Below are 16,771 nucleotides of genomic sequence, written 5' to 3'. Positions count from 1 at the left end.
TGAATTCAATCTACACAGGGACACTCAGCCAATGTCATCCAGTTCTAAATGAAGATGTATCACTGGCCAGAGAGCTGGATGGAGCTAAGACCTCAACCAATCACATGTGTAATTGGAGCTCCTATAAAAGGAGCTGGAGGAATAAATTGGAAGCTGTTTGTCACATGGAGCTTTAGAGTGTGTGTGCATTGTCCGTGTCTCCAACTACCGACACCATGGAACACGTTGATAATAGACATAATTGCTAAAGATATACCTTGGGATTCAGAGAAAATTTGGAGGGAAACTCAGTTTCTGTAGTTTTCAAAAGAAGATGAAGTAGCTGGAACAAAGTGAAATAAATACATCAAGATACTGAGATCAAAAAAGGTGACTGTCCTCAGCAGAAGAGGATAGAGCAGGATACCAATGAAGCTAAAGGGTGATGGTTCAGCAGTAAAAATACAGAAACCAACCATGGGAGAAAGAAAGACTGTGGGGTAGGAGACTACTATTAGACAGAGCATAAGAGATATAAGAAAAAGGTGGGCTAGTAGGAGGACAGAAAACTATACCAAGGCATCTGTAGCAGAAACTGAGAAGTAGTTCTGAAGGATTTGAATTAAATAGTTTGGATCAATTAGAACTTGGAATAGAGATTTTAAAAATCGGGTGGGTGACAGGGATTTGATAAAATGCAAAGGATGGAGTATAGCTAAAATTGCAACAGAAACTGACAGGAGGCAACAGAGCAAGAAGTGTGCAGAACCACCAGAGCAGCTGAAAAGGAACCAAAATTCATGAGTCTCAACATCTCTTATCTGTACAAAACTGACTTGTTTCTCTCCAGCATGATGCCATACACAGAAAAATGGATGTCACTTAATCTGTTATTAAATGAAGACACTTCAGGTGCTGGAACTAGATGTCCCAGATTTGCTATATATGTATGAAACTGTAAGATACATTTTGTCACAGGGTGTGACTTTTCTTTTTGAAGAATAAGTAAAATTAAAGAAATGCAAGCACAAAAAAGTTGGAAGAATTATGAAACTGAAAAGTCAAACTCTTACATACTTTAATTCATCTTGTTGGTGATTGTGCATTAAGATATAGTGTTCTAGGATTCAGGAAGAAATCTTTATTTTCTTGATCTTAACATGACAAGGTATTTTTCTGGGCAAACAGAACCTATTCATAAATGTGTATGGATCATTGTGAACTAGTTCAGAAAAAAAAATACGGCTTTTCCTGTGGAAGCACATGCATGGAAAACAGTCTTATCCCTGAGATACTGAGGACAGGACTGACTTATGGATAGTACACATGGCTTTTTACTTTAAAATCACAGTTTCATGACTCTCGATTTGGTCAAGAAAATGCATGGTCCCCACAGCTTTCCTGCTGTGAATGGTTCTTTTAGTTCATAAGGCAAAACTCCTGAGTCAAGCAGAAAAGACCTGAAGGACAGTGTTTTGACACAGAATATGAAACCCATTGTTAATTAGAGCTGTCTGGGATTCATATCAGGGACAATAATCCTCTTATACTTTATGCCAGAAGATCATCTCCATGGAAATCTGACAACTTCAGACGTGTCAGTGCAAAGTTGTTGAACTTCTCACACACTGTTGGACGGAGCTCACTAGGAGGTACTGCAAATAATTCAGTCTTGCCCTCCATTTCTGCTTTCTTGTTATTTAGACAGCTTTGTCTATAACATTCATGCTGTAAGGACACATAAAACAGTGATTTTTAGGAAGTTATAAAACCCCTTGTTCCAGAAGCACAAGGATCTTTACCAAAAACTTGCATAGTTACAAATTATAGACCTTGCAACATACTACAGGACAGCATCTACTTTTCCTCCCAGTCATCTTCAAACTGCTGTAAACTGGAGGACTCTGAGAAGAAAATGAGATCAGAGCTGTTTTTGCAAGTGCTTTGGGATTTTTAATGGCCAAAATGTACATAGGACTTCACCTTAACATGTTTCTTGAAGCACTATGGATAAAATGGGAATAGACAAAACAGATCACTTGAGACACTTAAGCTCCAGATTTAACACATTTTGAAAATTAGGTGCACTGGGGTAATGTTCCAAAACAGCTGCAAAGCCAGTCACCCTTGCAGGTAATGAATACCTGCAGCTCTTTTTCTCCTTGTGCTTAATTTCCTGTTCATTACTAAATGTATGCTCTGTGCCCTTTCACTCCAACATCTCTAGCAAATATCTTCCTACAAAACAAACCTTTTAAGGCTTCTGACTTGTCTAAAAATTTGATACCAGTAACAGAAGAAAAGAGAAAAATAATATAACCCTCACCATTTTCAATGTCCTTCAGCAAAATATTTTTCTTTAATGGCTGAACCCGGTTTTCATCCTTAGTCATTATCTCCCCCTTCCTGATGTGTCTAACATAACAGACATAAAATTTTTGTCTGATAACATGGATTCAGTTGCTGGAAGAAATACTGTTTCTTTTCATGTGAGCTGCTCTAGCTTGCATTGCTCTCTGGAGTTTTCCTTCTGTTGCATACAGGGTAGATTTTATCCTAGTCTTTATTATTTGGCAGAACGCTGACTATTTCTTTTTTCTGTTACGGACTTCTTAATGGGAAAACCATTCCAGGAAAATATTTCACAGAAAATAAATGAATTTGTAGAGAAACTACAACCAGTAATTGTAGTACCACCAGTACTATCCAGTACTTTGTGTGGGCTGTGTCTTCAAAGAGCATGACTTGCTTTTCCCCATTTGTTTAGAGTGCATATTTACTCAGAAGTTGCTTGGACTCTTTTGCAATATGATGAAATTGATTAAGTCCTTCTTTAGCTCTATGAGATCATCTAGATTTTAAGCTGCTAACTGAGCATGATTGGTTAAGATAGAATAAGAACTTGCAAACACATTTAATGCCTTCAAACTCATCTATACTTTTCTAATTTATGGTCTTGTTTTGTTGTTTTTTGTTTGTTTGTTTTCATTTAGAGGATATAAAACTTACGAAATATTGAATATTTATACATTGGTGTATTGGGTTGAGATGGAATTCATTTTCCAATAGCAGACTTCACAGTGCTGTGCTCTGCATTGACATCAAGAAAGATGTTGATAACACACCACTGCTTTGTCTACTCATGAACAGCTCTGGTGCAGCATCAACTCTGTATCTCCAACATTTCCCAAGACCCTGGGAGGGGACACAACTATGTAAATTAAATTAACAAAAGGGACAGATCATACCGTATGACATCGGGGCAGATATAAAAGCTAAGGAAAGGAGGAGGAAGGGGGGACATTTGTCATTTACAGTGTTTGCTTTCCAGAGAAACCACTTTGTGTGTTGAAGTCCTGCGTCCCAGGAAGCAGCTGAACACCCCTTGCTGATAAGAAGTAGAGAATAAACCTTTTTTTTCTTCAGTTATGCATGCACAAAGTTCCATTTTTTGCTTTAGTAAACTGCCTTATCAAGATATTTTCCATCTAATTTTCACTCCCCATCCAGCTGGGAAGGGGAGTGAAAGAGTGGCTTGGTCGGCAGGTGGCGTGTCTTCAAGGTCAACCCACCACAGTCCTTTTTAGTGCCCATGGAGTGAGACAAAAGCAGTTCTATCTCTCTCTCTCTCTCTCTCACTCTGTCTCTCTGACTGTCTAATTGTCTATCTATCTATCCATCTGTCTATCTATCCATCTATCTATCTTGCATGCTAGAGTAATAGCAGTTATCTAGTAGCAAGCTCCTTTGTGGGACATGAGTTTTGTCAGCTGCGCTCCTTATCTCTCTGTTTTGCTGAGTTTGCTGGGAATATGTTAACACAAACAATAGCCCTGTGCTTTGCCCTGACATGGCAGCCTTGTTATACAGGGGGAGCTATCTTCTGCAGATGATAAGGAAATGCATCTCCCTCTCCCTGCCCAAAATTGATGTGAATGGGTTTATAATGCAGACTCCCATGGACATTGCTCATCCTTATTTAAGCTGCTTGATAGTGTTAATAGTATTAAGGAATACTATTGACACACTATGGGATTTGTGGAATCTGGTGTCATCCTGGTGTAAGAGAAAACAAACTTTAAGTATGGAGATATTGAAATGTGCCCTGAGGCATCCAGTTCCTGGGTGGTAGGGTGTGTGGAAGGATGTGGGCAGGTTTCTAGGGTGGTTATTACCTCCAGTTACCTGTGACTTTACACCTGAACATGTGACCAACCCTGGCAAACCATCAGTGATGGAAGGGTGCCTTGCCCACTCCAGTGAAAGGCAGCAGCTTCTTGCCCCATGCTGGGGCCAGACCTGTGCCTGCCAAGCCACTTGCAGTCCTCGCAGAGGACTGTAATTGAGGCAGGAACCCAAACTGCATTTGAGTACATTATGGCTGACACAGGGACTCAAACCACAGCAACTACAGTACTTGCACCAGTAGTGAAAACAAAATAATGGATAAGGGAAGCTACAGGTCCATATAATTGATAGGAAAGGGAGGAAGAGGAAAAGAAGGAAGAGGAGAAGGAGGACAATCAGGACAGGAGAAAGCAGATGAAACAGCTGGTCATTCTACAAATAAATTTGAAGGCGTGAGAAAAATCAAATAGGAACCTGAAGTTACCTGTTCCTTGACCTCATCAGAACCTTCAGACTTGCAGAAAGACTGCAGTCACTAGCCAGGCGATGCTGGGATAACAGGGCTGACAGTCAACAATTAGAAGGTCATGAGGCCACAGCAGCTAAAATCCCTTGCTAGAGATGGGGAAATTGAAGGAGGAATTGGAAAAGAAGGAGCAATTTGCAGTCTCTAGAGATGGCCTCTGTAAAGCATGAGGGCACGAAATCCATTTAAGGAAGATCTTGTGAATTTCCCAGGAAGGTGGATCACTGCAGATGAAGGTATCCAGTCCTTGAGAGAATTAGAAGTCCTGGAAGTGCTCTATAGTAAAATAAAAAATAATAATGTCCCTGTCTATATTTAGGGACAAATTTTAGGAGAAAATGCCCTGGAATGAGCATTTCCTCTAGAGAGAAGGGCTTTGATAATCCTGTTTGCCAATAAGAGAAAGAAATCCTGGCAGGTGAATGTGAAAAAACACCAAAACTCTTTATTAACAAAGAAAAAACCAAAAGGGTGCCCACAAGGCACAGAAAAGGATTGAATAAATGCTAGATACTGAAATTTCAAATACTTAAGCTCAACCCCCCATCAGACAGCACAATCATGAAGCAAAGATGGAGGCTGCCCTTCTTTGTATCAGGGAAAGGGGTTAGTATAGCCACATAGGAGTTAGCATAGCCAACAGGAGTTAGCATAGTCACTCAGGCAGAATAGATGGGAATCTTTCTGTCGTTAGTCTCTTCCTCACAGAAGGAGAAGCTGGTGGGTTTTAGTGTCCTTTCTCATGTTGGGTCAGCTACTTTGAGGTCTCAAGTTTGGGCCAGCCTCCCCCACCAACTCCCCAGATGGGTGAAAAAAAAAGCCAAAAGGAAAAAAAAAAAGGCAGAAACAGTTAAAGGGAAAAAAATGAAAAAGAAAAAGTAACTGTTTCTGGGCATAAGCAGACAATTACAAATAAAGTACCATTATAAAATCACCCCAAGACAGTCCCTAAAAATTCAGAGGATGCCCTTTGCACAATGGCCATATGGAGGAAGGTGGCTCAAAGTACCCAAGAAGCATCATCATATAACAAGTTGTCCCAAAACAAAAGAGGTCATGATGGAACTTTCTGCATGGTAGGAAACCATTGGAGGTGGAAAGATGTTGTGTGGAGTCCTACACAATGACTGCTGAAGGAGAAGGAGAGTCAAACCTATTTGCAGGAGTGAAAGCCATCCAACTAGCTCTAGAGATCACTGAATAAAAAAAGTGACCTGTATTCTGTCTTTGCACTGAATCCTGGATGGTATCTAATGTCCTGTGGTGGTGGCTGCAGCAATGAAAGAAGACTAACTGGCAACACAGGGGCAAACACATGTGGGCTACTATATTGGGGCAGAACATCGCTGTCCAGGTAGAAAATATGACTCTGAATGTAGCTCATGTAGATGCACAGGTGCCCAAAAGTCATGCCACTGAAGAACACCAGAACATCTGTTCATGTTTTTCTGTGGGCATAAACCAGCTGAATCAACTCATAAATGTGACCCTGGGAGGACTTACGCAGCTTATTGGTGTAAGGGGTCAGCAGGAAGAGCAGTGAGACTAAAATGTAGGGGTATTAACTGTAGATGGGCATTTGGACACTCAAGTGGTGAGTTCAGAGTTAAAAAATGTAGACATGGACATTATAAAATGGCTTAGGATTCAATATTCCAGTGAACACAGTATGTAGATAAACCATAGAGAGAAAATTGTTTTTCTTGTGTAGTTGCAAATACAGAATCAGTAAAAAGCACTTGAGTCTCCTAGGAGCATTTGTGAAACAAAAAACTCTCACTGAAGACTGGTTATACATCCAAATGATTCTACTGTCATATGAAAAACTGCTCAACAATGTGATTAAGGGCTTTCTATCTGGTTGCAAGAGAGTATGGTTTTCAACAGAATATTGACTTCACTGGGGCTATTTTCATAGGCTACCACCAGGGAAAAATGGTTCAGACTTCTGTCTTTATCAGTGAAGGTTTTGATGCATTGTCAGAGAAGGAATGTGTCACAGACTCAAAGACAAATTTCTATATTAAAAACAAATGAAGATTATATTAAAAAAAAAGTGAAACAAACAGCAATAGCATATAATTTTAAGCAAAAATTAACAGTGACTTGACAAAGCAGGAGCTAAACAGTCACTGTTGTATGTTATATTTTTGCATATGATTACAACTAGCATGCTTATTGTATGTTATGAGAGTATAAGTACTGACACAAAATACACATAATTAATAAACATGGATTTAAACAATCCAAATTCAATTTTTAATCAAATATGCATGAATTTGTAAGCACTTGGTAGATACTAGTCGCATTTTCCTGTTCCTCTTAGTTCTATTTGATAAACATTAATATATAAAGGTTGATGACATGCACTGTGTCTTTAATATTCCTTATGAAAATCTGGGGATAAAAATGTTTCCTGAAGTCAGGTAGGGCTAGCACAAATTGGTACTGGAAGTATGTGTTAACAACTGCCTACATCTTAGACTGTGTCCAAGTTTTAAGGAGCTTCCTTATCAGTACATTAGTCTGGTTCACTTTAATCTTTCTAATGTGGCTGTAAATAGGTTCTCAAAATCAATGTATTACTTTCTATACCAGATCCCCCCTCTTTTTATTTCATTAAAATAACCTATAGCAATAAATGAGAGGCTTGCTTGGTAGGAGTTTCCTTGTGCTGAACACAGCCATGTTGGTCAGTAATCATGTCCCTGCAGCCTCAGCCAGGATACACATGATGATTGTTTATGAGACCATTTGTTCTTTGCAAGATGTAGAGAGTAAGTGGTGAAAGGGGCAGTTCTGTGACTCATTGGAGTCTAACTCAAACAGATGTAGCATGTAAAACCTTCTTTCTCACTACTGTACTTTGGAGATATTTTTGTGGAAGACCCAGTGTAGAGGACCAGACCTAAGCACATTTTGTCTCAAACTTTCTGAGCATTGCTTCAGGAAAGGTGGGATCAGAGGAGAGAATCCTGCAGAGGTGGGGCTGGGCTGTTCTCAGCCAACTTCTTGCTCCACCTTTAGACTCATTCTCAGCTTTCACCTTCCAACTCATGTATGCTGACTGTGCATGTGCTAATAAAACAGTGTGAAAAATCTACTTTATGTAAGAAGTGTGCACCAGGTTAACTATAAAAGTCATGGATTGGGCCCCCTCCATCTCTCTGGAGGTGTGTTGTGGCACGTGAGCCAGCATGTTCTGAGGAGATTGTTGTGGGAGTTGAGAACTTGTTGAATTGTAGCTTACAAAACGAAGGGCTACCACTCTTGTGGAAGTACACTGTAAGAATTTAAGGGCTTGTTAGCCAACACCTTGTGAGTCAGAGTTATAGTGATAGTACAATAATAGTATGAGAGTTCCCTGACGTGTCTTTGTTCAGCCTGAAGGAGAATTTAAAGCAAATATCATGTCCTCTGCCAGTGGGTTGTGACATGCAGACACCATGCTATTCCTTAGTCTTAACACACCATCTCTGAAGTCATGTCAGCGTGTGGTAACTTACACGATCAGTATGATAAGAAGCTGTGAGCACTTCATGATAATTCACCCAAACGAGCATCTCCTTCCAATATTTTTTCAGAGCATCACTTATCTGTTACAGTGACAGAGTATATTTTATTTCTTCATACTAAGTTCTTTGTCAGTGCATCCAACTGTCAGCAGCACTTTGCATTGTCAGAGAGTTACTAAAGGAGGAAAAGCTCTCAAAGCTCTCTTACCTAACTGAGCTGCTGCCAGCATCGAGGTCTTGTGCTGTCACTGCACCTATAATGGTCCCCACTGGTGTATCCTCATAGACTTCCATTGTGTACATGGGCTTGCTGAACACTGGAGGTTCATCCATGTCCAACACATTTATCTTCACAGTGGCAGTATCTTTGAATGGACCCACTGAGTGAAATCGATGGTCAAGATGGAGATTGGAGGCCTCCACCTTAAAGGTGTATGCCTTCTTTGTTTCAAAGTCTAATGGCTGTAGAAAGAACAAAAGCAAAACATTAGTTATGACTAAAAATTAGACATTGCAAAATAACTTTGGTTGGATTAATCTGACAAAACTTAAGATGCCTTTTGTGTAAAACTCATCTCCTGAGCTAATCAATCATTTAAGTTTGTTTTGCAGTTCATCTTATGCTAAGGTGAATTTTGAAATAGGCCAGATGAATCATAGTCAGGAAATTACTGCTTCTTTACATCAAAAAAATCAGGATGACTGGCATGGATGTAAACAGTTACAGTGTAGATATCTGAAGTTAAATGAGTGAAATTCATCTCTTGCAAATGAGCTGAGTGAAGGTTAGTCAGAGATTTGCATTTGCAACTCCCATGCACTGGCAATCAGCTGTCTCTAGTGGATCCAGCTCCTTAAATAGAAGATTTCCTGTTTTTTTTTTTAGCAGGAAAGCCTTTCAGAAGACCATGACAGTGATGAAGATGAGCCCAAATGAAAATTCTGATATATATTAATGAGTCAAACCAAACTTCTGGTATGACTTAGAATGTGAATTCTAACTTGATCTGAAACAAGCTTTTCCTGTAAAATGTCGATCTTAGCAGTGAACTGCTAGTCATGCCATATGTTTGATCTGCATGTACTTTGCAAAATGCAGGCTTTGGCTCTGTCTTATGATCCTAGGTGTAATTCATAAGGTCTTGAAGATGACACAGCAGCTTTTGTGTAGTTATGTGGGGTTTTGACAGAATGTATTCTGCAAAATAAGGTTGTTTTGATGTGGGTTTCTGTCAACGCATATCAATTTAGTGCCTTTACTTCTGGAAAAGTAATCATCTCAAAACCCTTAATGCAGTCTTATTTACTTGAAAAGATGCAGAAGCTTTATTTTCATTTAAAGAGTTTATCTGCCTTGGCTTTCATGTTGTTTTGAACATTTCTAACAAAGCCTTTTTCCTGATGTCTGGGTAACACTGGCACCTAGTGGTTTCTGCCTATAATTGTTAAGCTGGAAATTTGCTAATAGGAATGAATAAAAAAGAGCAGGTTTACATGTGTATGAACAAGAATATTTCAATGTATGTTATTTTTTTCCCTAGGGTTTTCAGACAGTTGTCACAGTCAGGATAAATTTAAATTCTTCAGTTTTCTGACTTATCACAACAGGACATAATTGGCCAGATGACTGACTGGTGTAAATTGAAATAGCTCCATTAAAATCAATTGAGTTACCTTGACTTGCATTATTTGAACAGCTACCATAATGATTATAAATCCTTATAAAAGACTTTGTAATTTCAGTAGACTAGATGTTCAGGGTTTTTTTTTTTTTGTTGTTGTTTTGTTTTGTTTTGGTTTGGTTTTTTTTGGTTTTTTTGTTTTTTTGTGGGTTTTTTGTTTTTTGTTTTTTTTTTTTTTTGAGCTGGGAACTTGAAATTAGCCATAATGATTTTAATACCATAGAAATAATAATACTTGAAAGTAATTCACTACCAAACAGAACCATCCTTCTACAGACAAAATTACCAGAAAAGTCGGTATGTGCTGCACATTTGTGTCTGGACTGACAGAAAGAAGGAGAAACTAAGCCTAAGAAGAAACAGACAAAATTAAGTCTGGTAGATCTCATGTCCCAGTGGTGAAACCTTAAGATGTTGCCTTCACTAAAAATAGACACGTTGGTCCATTATCCAAATTGCTGCCACACTGTATTTTCATTTTCTATACTATTCGTGCACACTTGTTATTCATTGCCAAAATAATTTTACCCAAAAGAAAATAAAGGAAAAAAAAAAGAAAAAAAAAAGACAATTCTTCCCCAGATATTCATATAAATTGTTAACACATTTTCAAAAAACATAATAAGAGGAGAAATCTGAAGTTTAAGGACTTAGTCCGGAGAAGAAAAAGTCAGGGGTTAAGCTAGAGAAAAATTATTACGACAAAGAAAGTAAGAAATCTAAGCTCCCACATAGGTAGTAATTCTGGGTAATACCTTGTATGTATCTTTCATACCACCAAAATTGTATTAAAATTTTTCAGATTGGCTCCTGTAATACATCAGTATATTTGCAAAGAGATGTATTAATGGAAAGAGTCATAATTTATGTAGTCTTTGCAGGCTATCTTTCACAAAATTACTCTTCAAGCATTTACACCAGATCATGGTGCATGGCCAGTGCCTAATCACAACATTTCATGATGCAAGGGGAAGAGAAAGCAGGAAGATTTCAAACAGTTCTGTCTATTGGTATGTTCAGACTGGCATATTTCAGTGCACAGGTACCCAGGAAGCAGGCAAAGTGGCTACATTATTTCTCTACCCCCCAGCATTATGGGGAAATACTAAAGTATATTTTTAAAAGACAGTGTGATCCCAAGAAGGGATAATGTTTTTTCACTGTAACCTCAGAGCAACTCACCCTCTCTTTCTGTCCTTCTGTGGGTCTGATGATAAATATAGTTAGAGGTTATGTGGCCAGTGCAAAGCACAGATGGCAGTCAAAATAAGAAGAGACAGGCTGAAAGTGATGAGCCATCAGGAGAGAAAGAAATCAGTGACAGACTCCCACAAAATAGCAGAAATTAGCCTTTAGCCTAAGTGAGGCTAAACTGCAACTGAAATGTATGGAGAGTTGGGAATGTTTGCAATTGGTAAACCTAGGACTTAATCTCAAATAGAAGAAGATTTTGTACAACATATATCATGTAACAAGAGTATGGGGATTATATGCTAAAATCTCCTGATCAGTTCTGGTTTTCCCATATTTGAACAGTTAGGTCATACAGATAGCATTGACGGTTTAAGATTTAGGCTTTTTTCTGAATTGTCCAGAATCTGCCTGAAAACAGTAGAATTTAATGTCTGCATAGGTTTCAGGCAAAACCTTTAAGGTTTTTGACTTTTGGATTAAAATATGTTAAAACCCCATTTTATTATATTTTTAATTTTTAGTAGATAAAATCTGTCAAGTTAATGAGTGGTCCATACCGTATTTTACCTGTTTTTGTTACTAAACCAAAAAAAAACCCACCAAACAAACAAAAAACCCCCCTCATCACTGTGTTTTGCTATTATATAATAGCTGTCTGAGGGTACTCAGTCCCATTTTTATTTTGAATCTGGAATGTCATTAAGGAAACAAACACAGTAGAATGTTTGAATCATACAAAAACTCCAAACCAGCCCTGTAAGTTTCTTGAAATGTTTTTCAATTAATCAGATTTTAATTAAATTACTTCCTAGAATTTTTTTAATAAGCAAGAGAAATATTTATTCCTTCTATAAAAGTAATTACATGCAGAAGGTAAACTTGAATAAGACCTTTATTTTGCAAAGGTTTTTTTTTTTTTTGTGTAGTACACAGAATTTTTGTCAATAGTAAGGCGATGCCTTATTAACTGTGAACTGTTCAATAACTGAAGTATTTCTAATTGATATTCTAAGTACCACTGACAGAACAGATATATTTGGCCCCCTCAACTTGTCCTCATCTGCTTTTTCCTATGTTGAGGTTACAAGCTGCTCTATATAGTTGCCTGGTAAAGTGTTATCAGCATATACACACCTGTGCACAGCAAAGCCATTCTACAAATCCCCAAATCAAATACATACTGACAAATCACTTTACATTGCAATTCTGTAAGTACCATGAATGGACTTATTTAATATTACTAGGACAGCACAAAACCAGCTCTGTATTAGAAATAAATATATTTTGAAATATTGCTGTTTTCCACATTCAAGGCAGAAGTTAAGAAATGCTGCTATAGTGGGAAAGAGAGAGAAATAATTAAAGAACTGAAAGAAAAAAAAATAGTCCGAAAGATATAATGAATTCTAATGATAAGCACAACAAGGATGGAAAAAGAATTACCCTGTCAGTTTGTTCTGCTTCACAAAGAGGCAGGACTGGAAACTCCAGAAATTTCTGCTTTTTTTCCACACATATCCACACATAAGAAATACTCTCTCACATAAGAGAGTATTGTTTCTGATAGAGACTTCACCTACAATGATGAAAAAACTATATTTTGGGATGAGATTTTAAGCCCCAGGACATATGGATAGTTATGGATAGTAGGACTGGGTTGACAGGAAGTGCATAATAACTTAGTCTTGACTTCAAACTAGCATTGTGCAATTGCAGAATAGCTCTGGGTCATATGTGCTGGTCTCAAAAGCTGGAAACACTTTCCCCTTCAATTGGGCTGAGCACCTATGTATTTTGTTAAATATTGGCATAAGACAATTTGCTGTCCATTGACACAATTTCTGTATGAGCAGTTAAGTTTCAGTAACTGAACTTCTGCATTAGATTCTAAATAGCATAAGGAAATAAGTGATTTTACAGAGCAGGTTTAGTAATGTAGGCTCTAGATCAACCAGGATCATTCATAAGTCAGAGTTGAGAAGGCACAGTAAAAAACAAGATCTGTAGTGAGTATTTCAAGATTTGATGGCAAGTGGGCAAAATATATGTCTGTTCTGTATGTGGAGAAGGGGAGAAGCTGACTAGTGTCAGGGATTCAGTTGTTTGCTGCTCTCAAGCATCTCACCCATTTCTGAAGGTGTCTTTCCCTGTTCCAGGGAAACGCAAACCAAACAGCTCTATCCACAAACTTCAAAGACTTAACATTTCCTCTTCCTTACCTGCGGGGAATGCTGGGCTCCAGGACGGTTTGGATGGGTGTTGATGAAGGATCTCTGAAGCCCGGTCTTTAGAAAATGTGGTTTATTATAAAGGGTGAAGGGCCCTGCTTGGATTTGCTAGCTGCAACTCATGGCAGGCCCAGGGAGAGTGGGGGGAGAGAGAGAGAGAGGGTTCCAGGTGAGGGTCCCTAAAGGAAGTTCCAAGAGAGCGTCTGGTCCCTCGGCCACACCTTATCAGGGGGCTTCAAGGTGGGCTGGGACAGGACTTGGGCCAATGGGGTTACAGATACCTGATACTTTAGGGGAGGGTTACAGGTGTGGGATGAACCATACATTGGGAGTGAGACAGAACATTCAATTTGACCTTTGGATCTATCTGTAGTTAAGGGGCATTGTTTAATAATCAGAAGGGGGGATTGCTTTCAATTTGGCTGTACTATTGTTTTCTAGTTGCTCAGTAATTAAGGTTTGGTATCTCAAATCTTGTTCTCATCTCAATATCTGTATTTTCTAAATCTTTTGCCAGGCCATCATATTTATAGGGCTTTCCTATTTCATCTTCCCCAACACTTACCTTTCCTGTTCTTTGTGATTGTATCTGTACAGAGCTCACCACTTTCTGCCTGTACTGAAGGACTTAATTTCACCTGCTCTTCATCCTCAAAATGTACAACCACTATTCCCACTCCCGCAAACCCATGAGTTATGATTACAGGCAGACAGTGCCTGTGCTCACCCTTGCAGAGAAAATTCCCTGCTTTTGGAGAAAGAAGGGTGGGGTGGCGTGTGGTGAGAAGTCTGTACAGTTTTGGTAGTAAAGCAAGGAGTAGCTTTAACGCAGTTCTCACTGAAGGACCCCAGGAGTCTGCCTTATGCTCACTCTTGTGTGGTACATTACAGCAACATCCCAGAGCTACCATACATGGGCTGTCCCATGGGCAACACAACTGAACTTAGCCTGCAGTCAAAGCACTATTTACTGATAGCACTTAAAGGCTTCTAAAAAGTACCTCTTGAGGTTAAAAGGAAGCATACTTTCCTGCAGCTTCTGGTTCTGTTCTTTGTCCCCCAGTTTCTTCTATTTTATCATTGCTAAATTTAGTTTCTCATTGTGCAATGCTGTGACATGCTGGGATTTCATGGCCACAGCTTTGTCATCTGATCTGTTAATTTTAGTAGTGGTGCACAACTTACAGAAAACAAGATGTGTTTGTCCCCTGAATTTCCACTGAACCATATGGAGAAGTTCACCCAGTATAGTGGAGCAGTGTAGGATCACAACAGGTGGAGCCTAGAAACAGTTGTTTTCCAAGGTTTTAATGAAACACTGCACGAATTAGTAAAATGATGTCTTCAAGCAGAACAAGTTCAGTGCCTGAACCCTACTCATTTTCTGGATTAGCACATGCTGAGTCAATTAAAAGGCTTCTGCACAAAATGGAGTTATTGTATAATCTCATCCTTGGTTTAATAAATTTAGCGACAACTTTTCAGAGAGGTTGGAATCTCCTATTTTCCTTTACTGTTGTGCCTGGTCATTAAAGATTTCAAAATCAGTCCCTTGCCTGGGACTGACACATCTGGGGCCACTATACTCTGGCATGAAGGAGATGGCCCCTTCTGTTACCATGTTTCTTATAGCTTACACCCACTGTAGTTTGCTTAAGATTCAGATACAATGGAAGATGCTATCTAAATACCAAATGTAATAAACAGTGTATTAAACAACACTAGACAAGGGAGGGAATTATAATTCTATTCCTAACATAGCAATATTTATCACTCTTACAGAGAACTGTATACAGCACTACCCTTAAGCCAAATTTCCCACCTCCCCCCCTTTTTAGGGATATTATTTTCCTTTATTTTTTATTTTGAGAGTAAAAACATATTGCAGTACTAACCACAGAGTGGTGCTAGATGGCATTTGGATGATTTATTTAGCAGAATTTAAGAAAAGCCATTTCATTTTTAATACATGTAATTAGAACAACAGTAGTAGTAATCAAACTTATATAGGATCATGGCACAAAAAAAAAAAAAAAAAAAAAAAAAAAAAAAAAAAAGCAACCAAAACAGTTGATTTAAGATCTTCAACTTGTCCAGCTGTAGCTGCTCTTACCCATTTCAAAAGCAGAGAATGGCATCCCTGAAGCAGAGAATGGCCTTCTGCATCCATCAACACACTTAGTGTGCTAAAAGGAACAGTTTAGTCTGTGTGATTTTTTTCTCATCAAATGTATTTTCCACCAAAAATAAAGGTAGCCCAGGAAGGCTTCATTTTTTATCAATTTTGATATAGAAATCTCTCAATGTTTTTCTGCATAATAACAGACCAAAAAAGCATCTGTGCGGTGATGGACAGTTTCTGGCTGCAAGAAATTTTTCAGAGAAAATAAAAGCAAATTTTATAAATGGTTTTGATGTGTCTCAGCACTGAATTACTGCAGCACTTACAGCAAATGCTTACAGAATATGCTATAAGAGAGAAGAAATTTCAAACCTGTTTTTAAAGCATATAGCACTTTTTATTAGTGGCTTTCACTGTTTATTATTTATAATTCTTAACTGAATGTGTCAGTCTTATTCATTCACTCACTTTCATTTTTAAAAAGACTTCAATACATACTTAAATATTTGCATAATTCCACAAGGTCACATCAGGCTGTGTCAATTTTTTTGCTTCACCTCTCTAATTTTCATTCTGCATGGCCTAATGACATCCTTAAAAACTTGAGTTGCCTGCCCACTTTTCCAAATATTATATAACCTCTTTTTTCTCCTTAGTTTCTTCAACAGCTCCCTGCCTAGACAGGTCAGTTGTTTTTCCTGCAGCTGTAGCTTGTCCTGTAGCTAGTCTTTTGACTCATAGGAAAAGCCTGCTCCTGCAACTTCAATATTTCTTTCTTGAAATATGTCTATCCTCCCTGGACCCCTTTGTTTTTAAGGGCTGTTTCCCAAGGTACTTGCTCATCAGCATCCTGAAGAGGCTGAAGTTTGCCTTCCAGAAGACCAGCATAGAAATCCAGTCCATGTTGTTGATAGCCCTCCTTGTTTCACTGAACATTGAAAACTCTATGATCACTGTAACCCAGACAGCCTCTGACCACCACATCTCCCACCAACCCTCCTCTGTCTGTAAACAGAAGGGCTAGCAGAGCCCCATCCCTGGCTGGTGATCTTCAAACATTCTCCAGCTGCTTACAGAATAATATATCCACCTCTTCATCCTGGTTGGGTGGTCTATAACAGACTCCCACCAGGATGTCTGCCTTGCTGGCTTTCCCCCTGATCCTTACCTATAGGCACTCAACCTCATCACCACTGACCTCAAATTCTATCTTGCCAGCCCTTAAACCACTTATTGGTAGCATGGGTTTTCCTGTTCCTTTCATCATTCATCTCTGCTACTGAAGGAACTGAGAACAGCACTGCCTGCATTCCTGTCTCATCAACAAATCGACCCAGAGCCTGGAAGTTCCTTTTTAATTACTCTGGCACCCTTTTTATCAACATCATCACTGGCAA

The 16,771-nt window shown here is 38.7% G+C and overlaps 1 protein-coding gene across 1 annotated transcript in view; it reads right to left on the bottom strand.

Annotated features, from left to right (window-relative positions):
• The window catches only part of LOC128794275 (cadherin-12), a 153,482-nt gene that overhangs the window by 30,225 nt on the left and 106,486 nt on the right, over window positions 1-16,771 (bottom strand). Inside the window, exon 6 of the mRNA XM_053954025.1 lies at window positions 8,357-8,610. Coding sequence (XP_053810000.1) covers window positions 8,357-8,610 — 254 coding nt within the window. The remainder of the gene's footprint in view (window positions 1-8,356; window positions 8,611-16,771) is intronic.

This window comes from Vidua chalybeata, chromosome 1 (assembly GCF_026979565.1).
Source record: "Vidua chalybeata isolate OUT-0048 chromosome 1, bVidCha1 merged haplotype, whole genome shotgun sequence".
NCBI lineage: Eukaryota > Metazoa > Chordata > Aves > Passeriformes > Viduidae > Vidua > Vidua chalybeata.
Note: the sequence above shows the minus strand (reverse complement) of the source record. Positions and strands in the feature narration are given on the sequence as shown.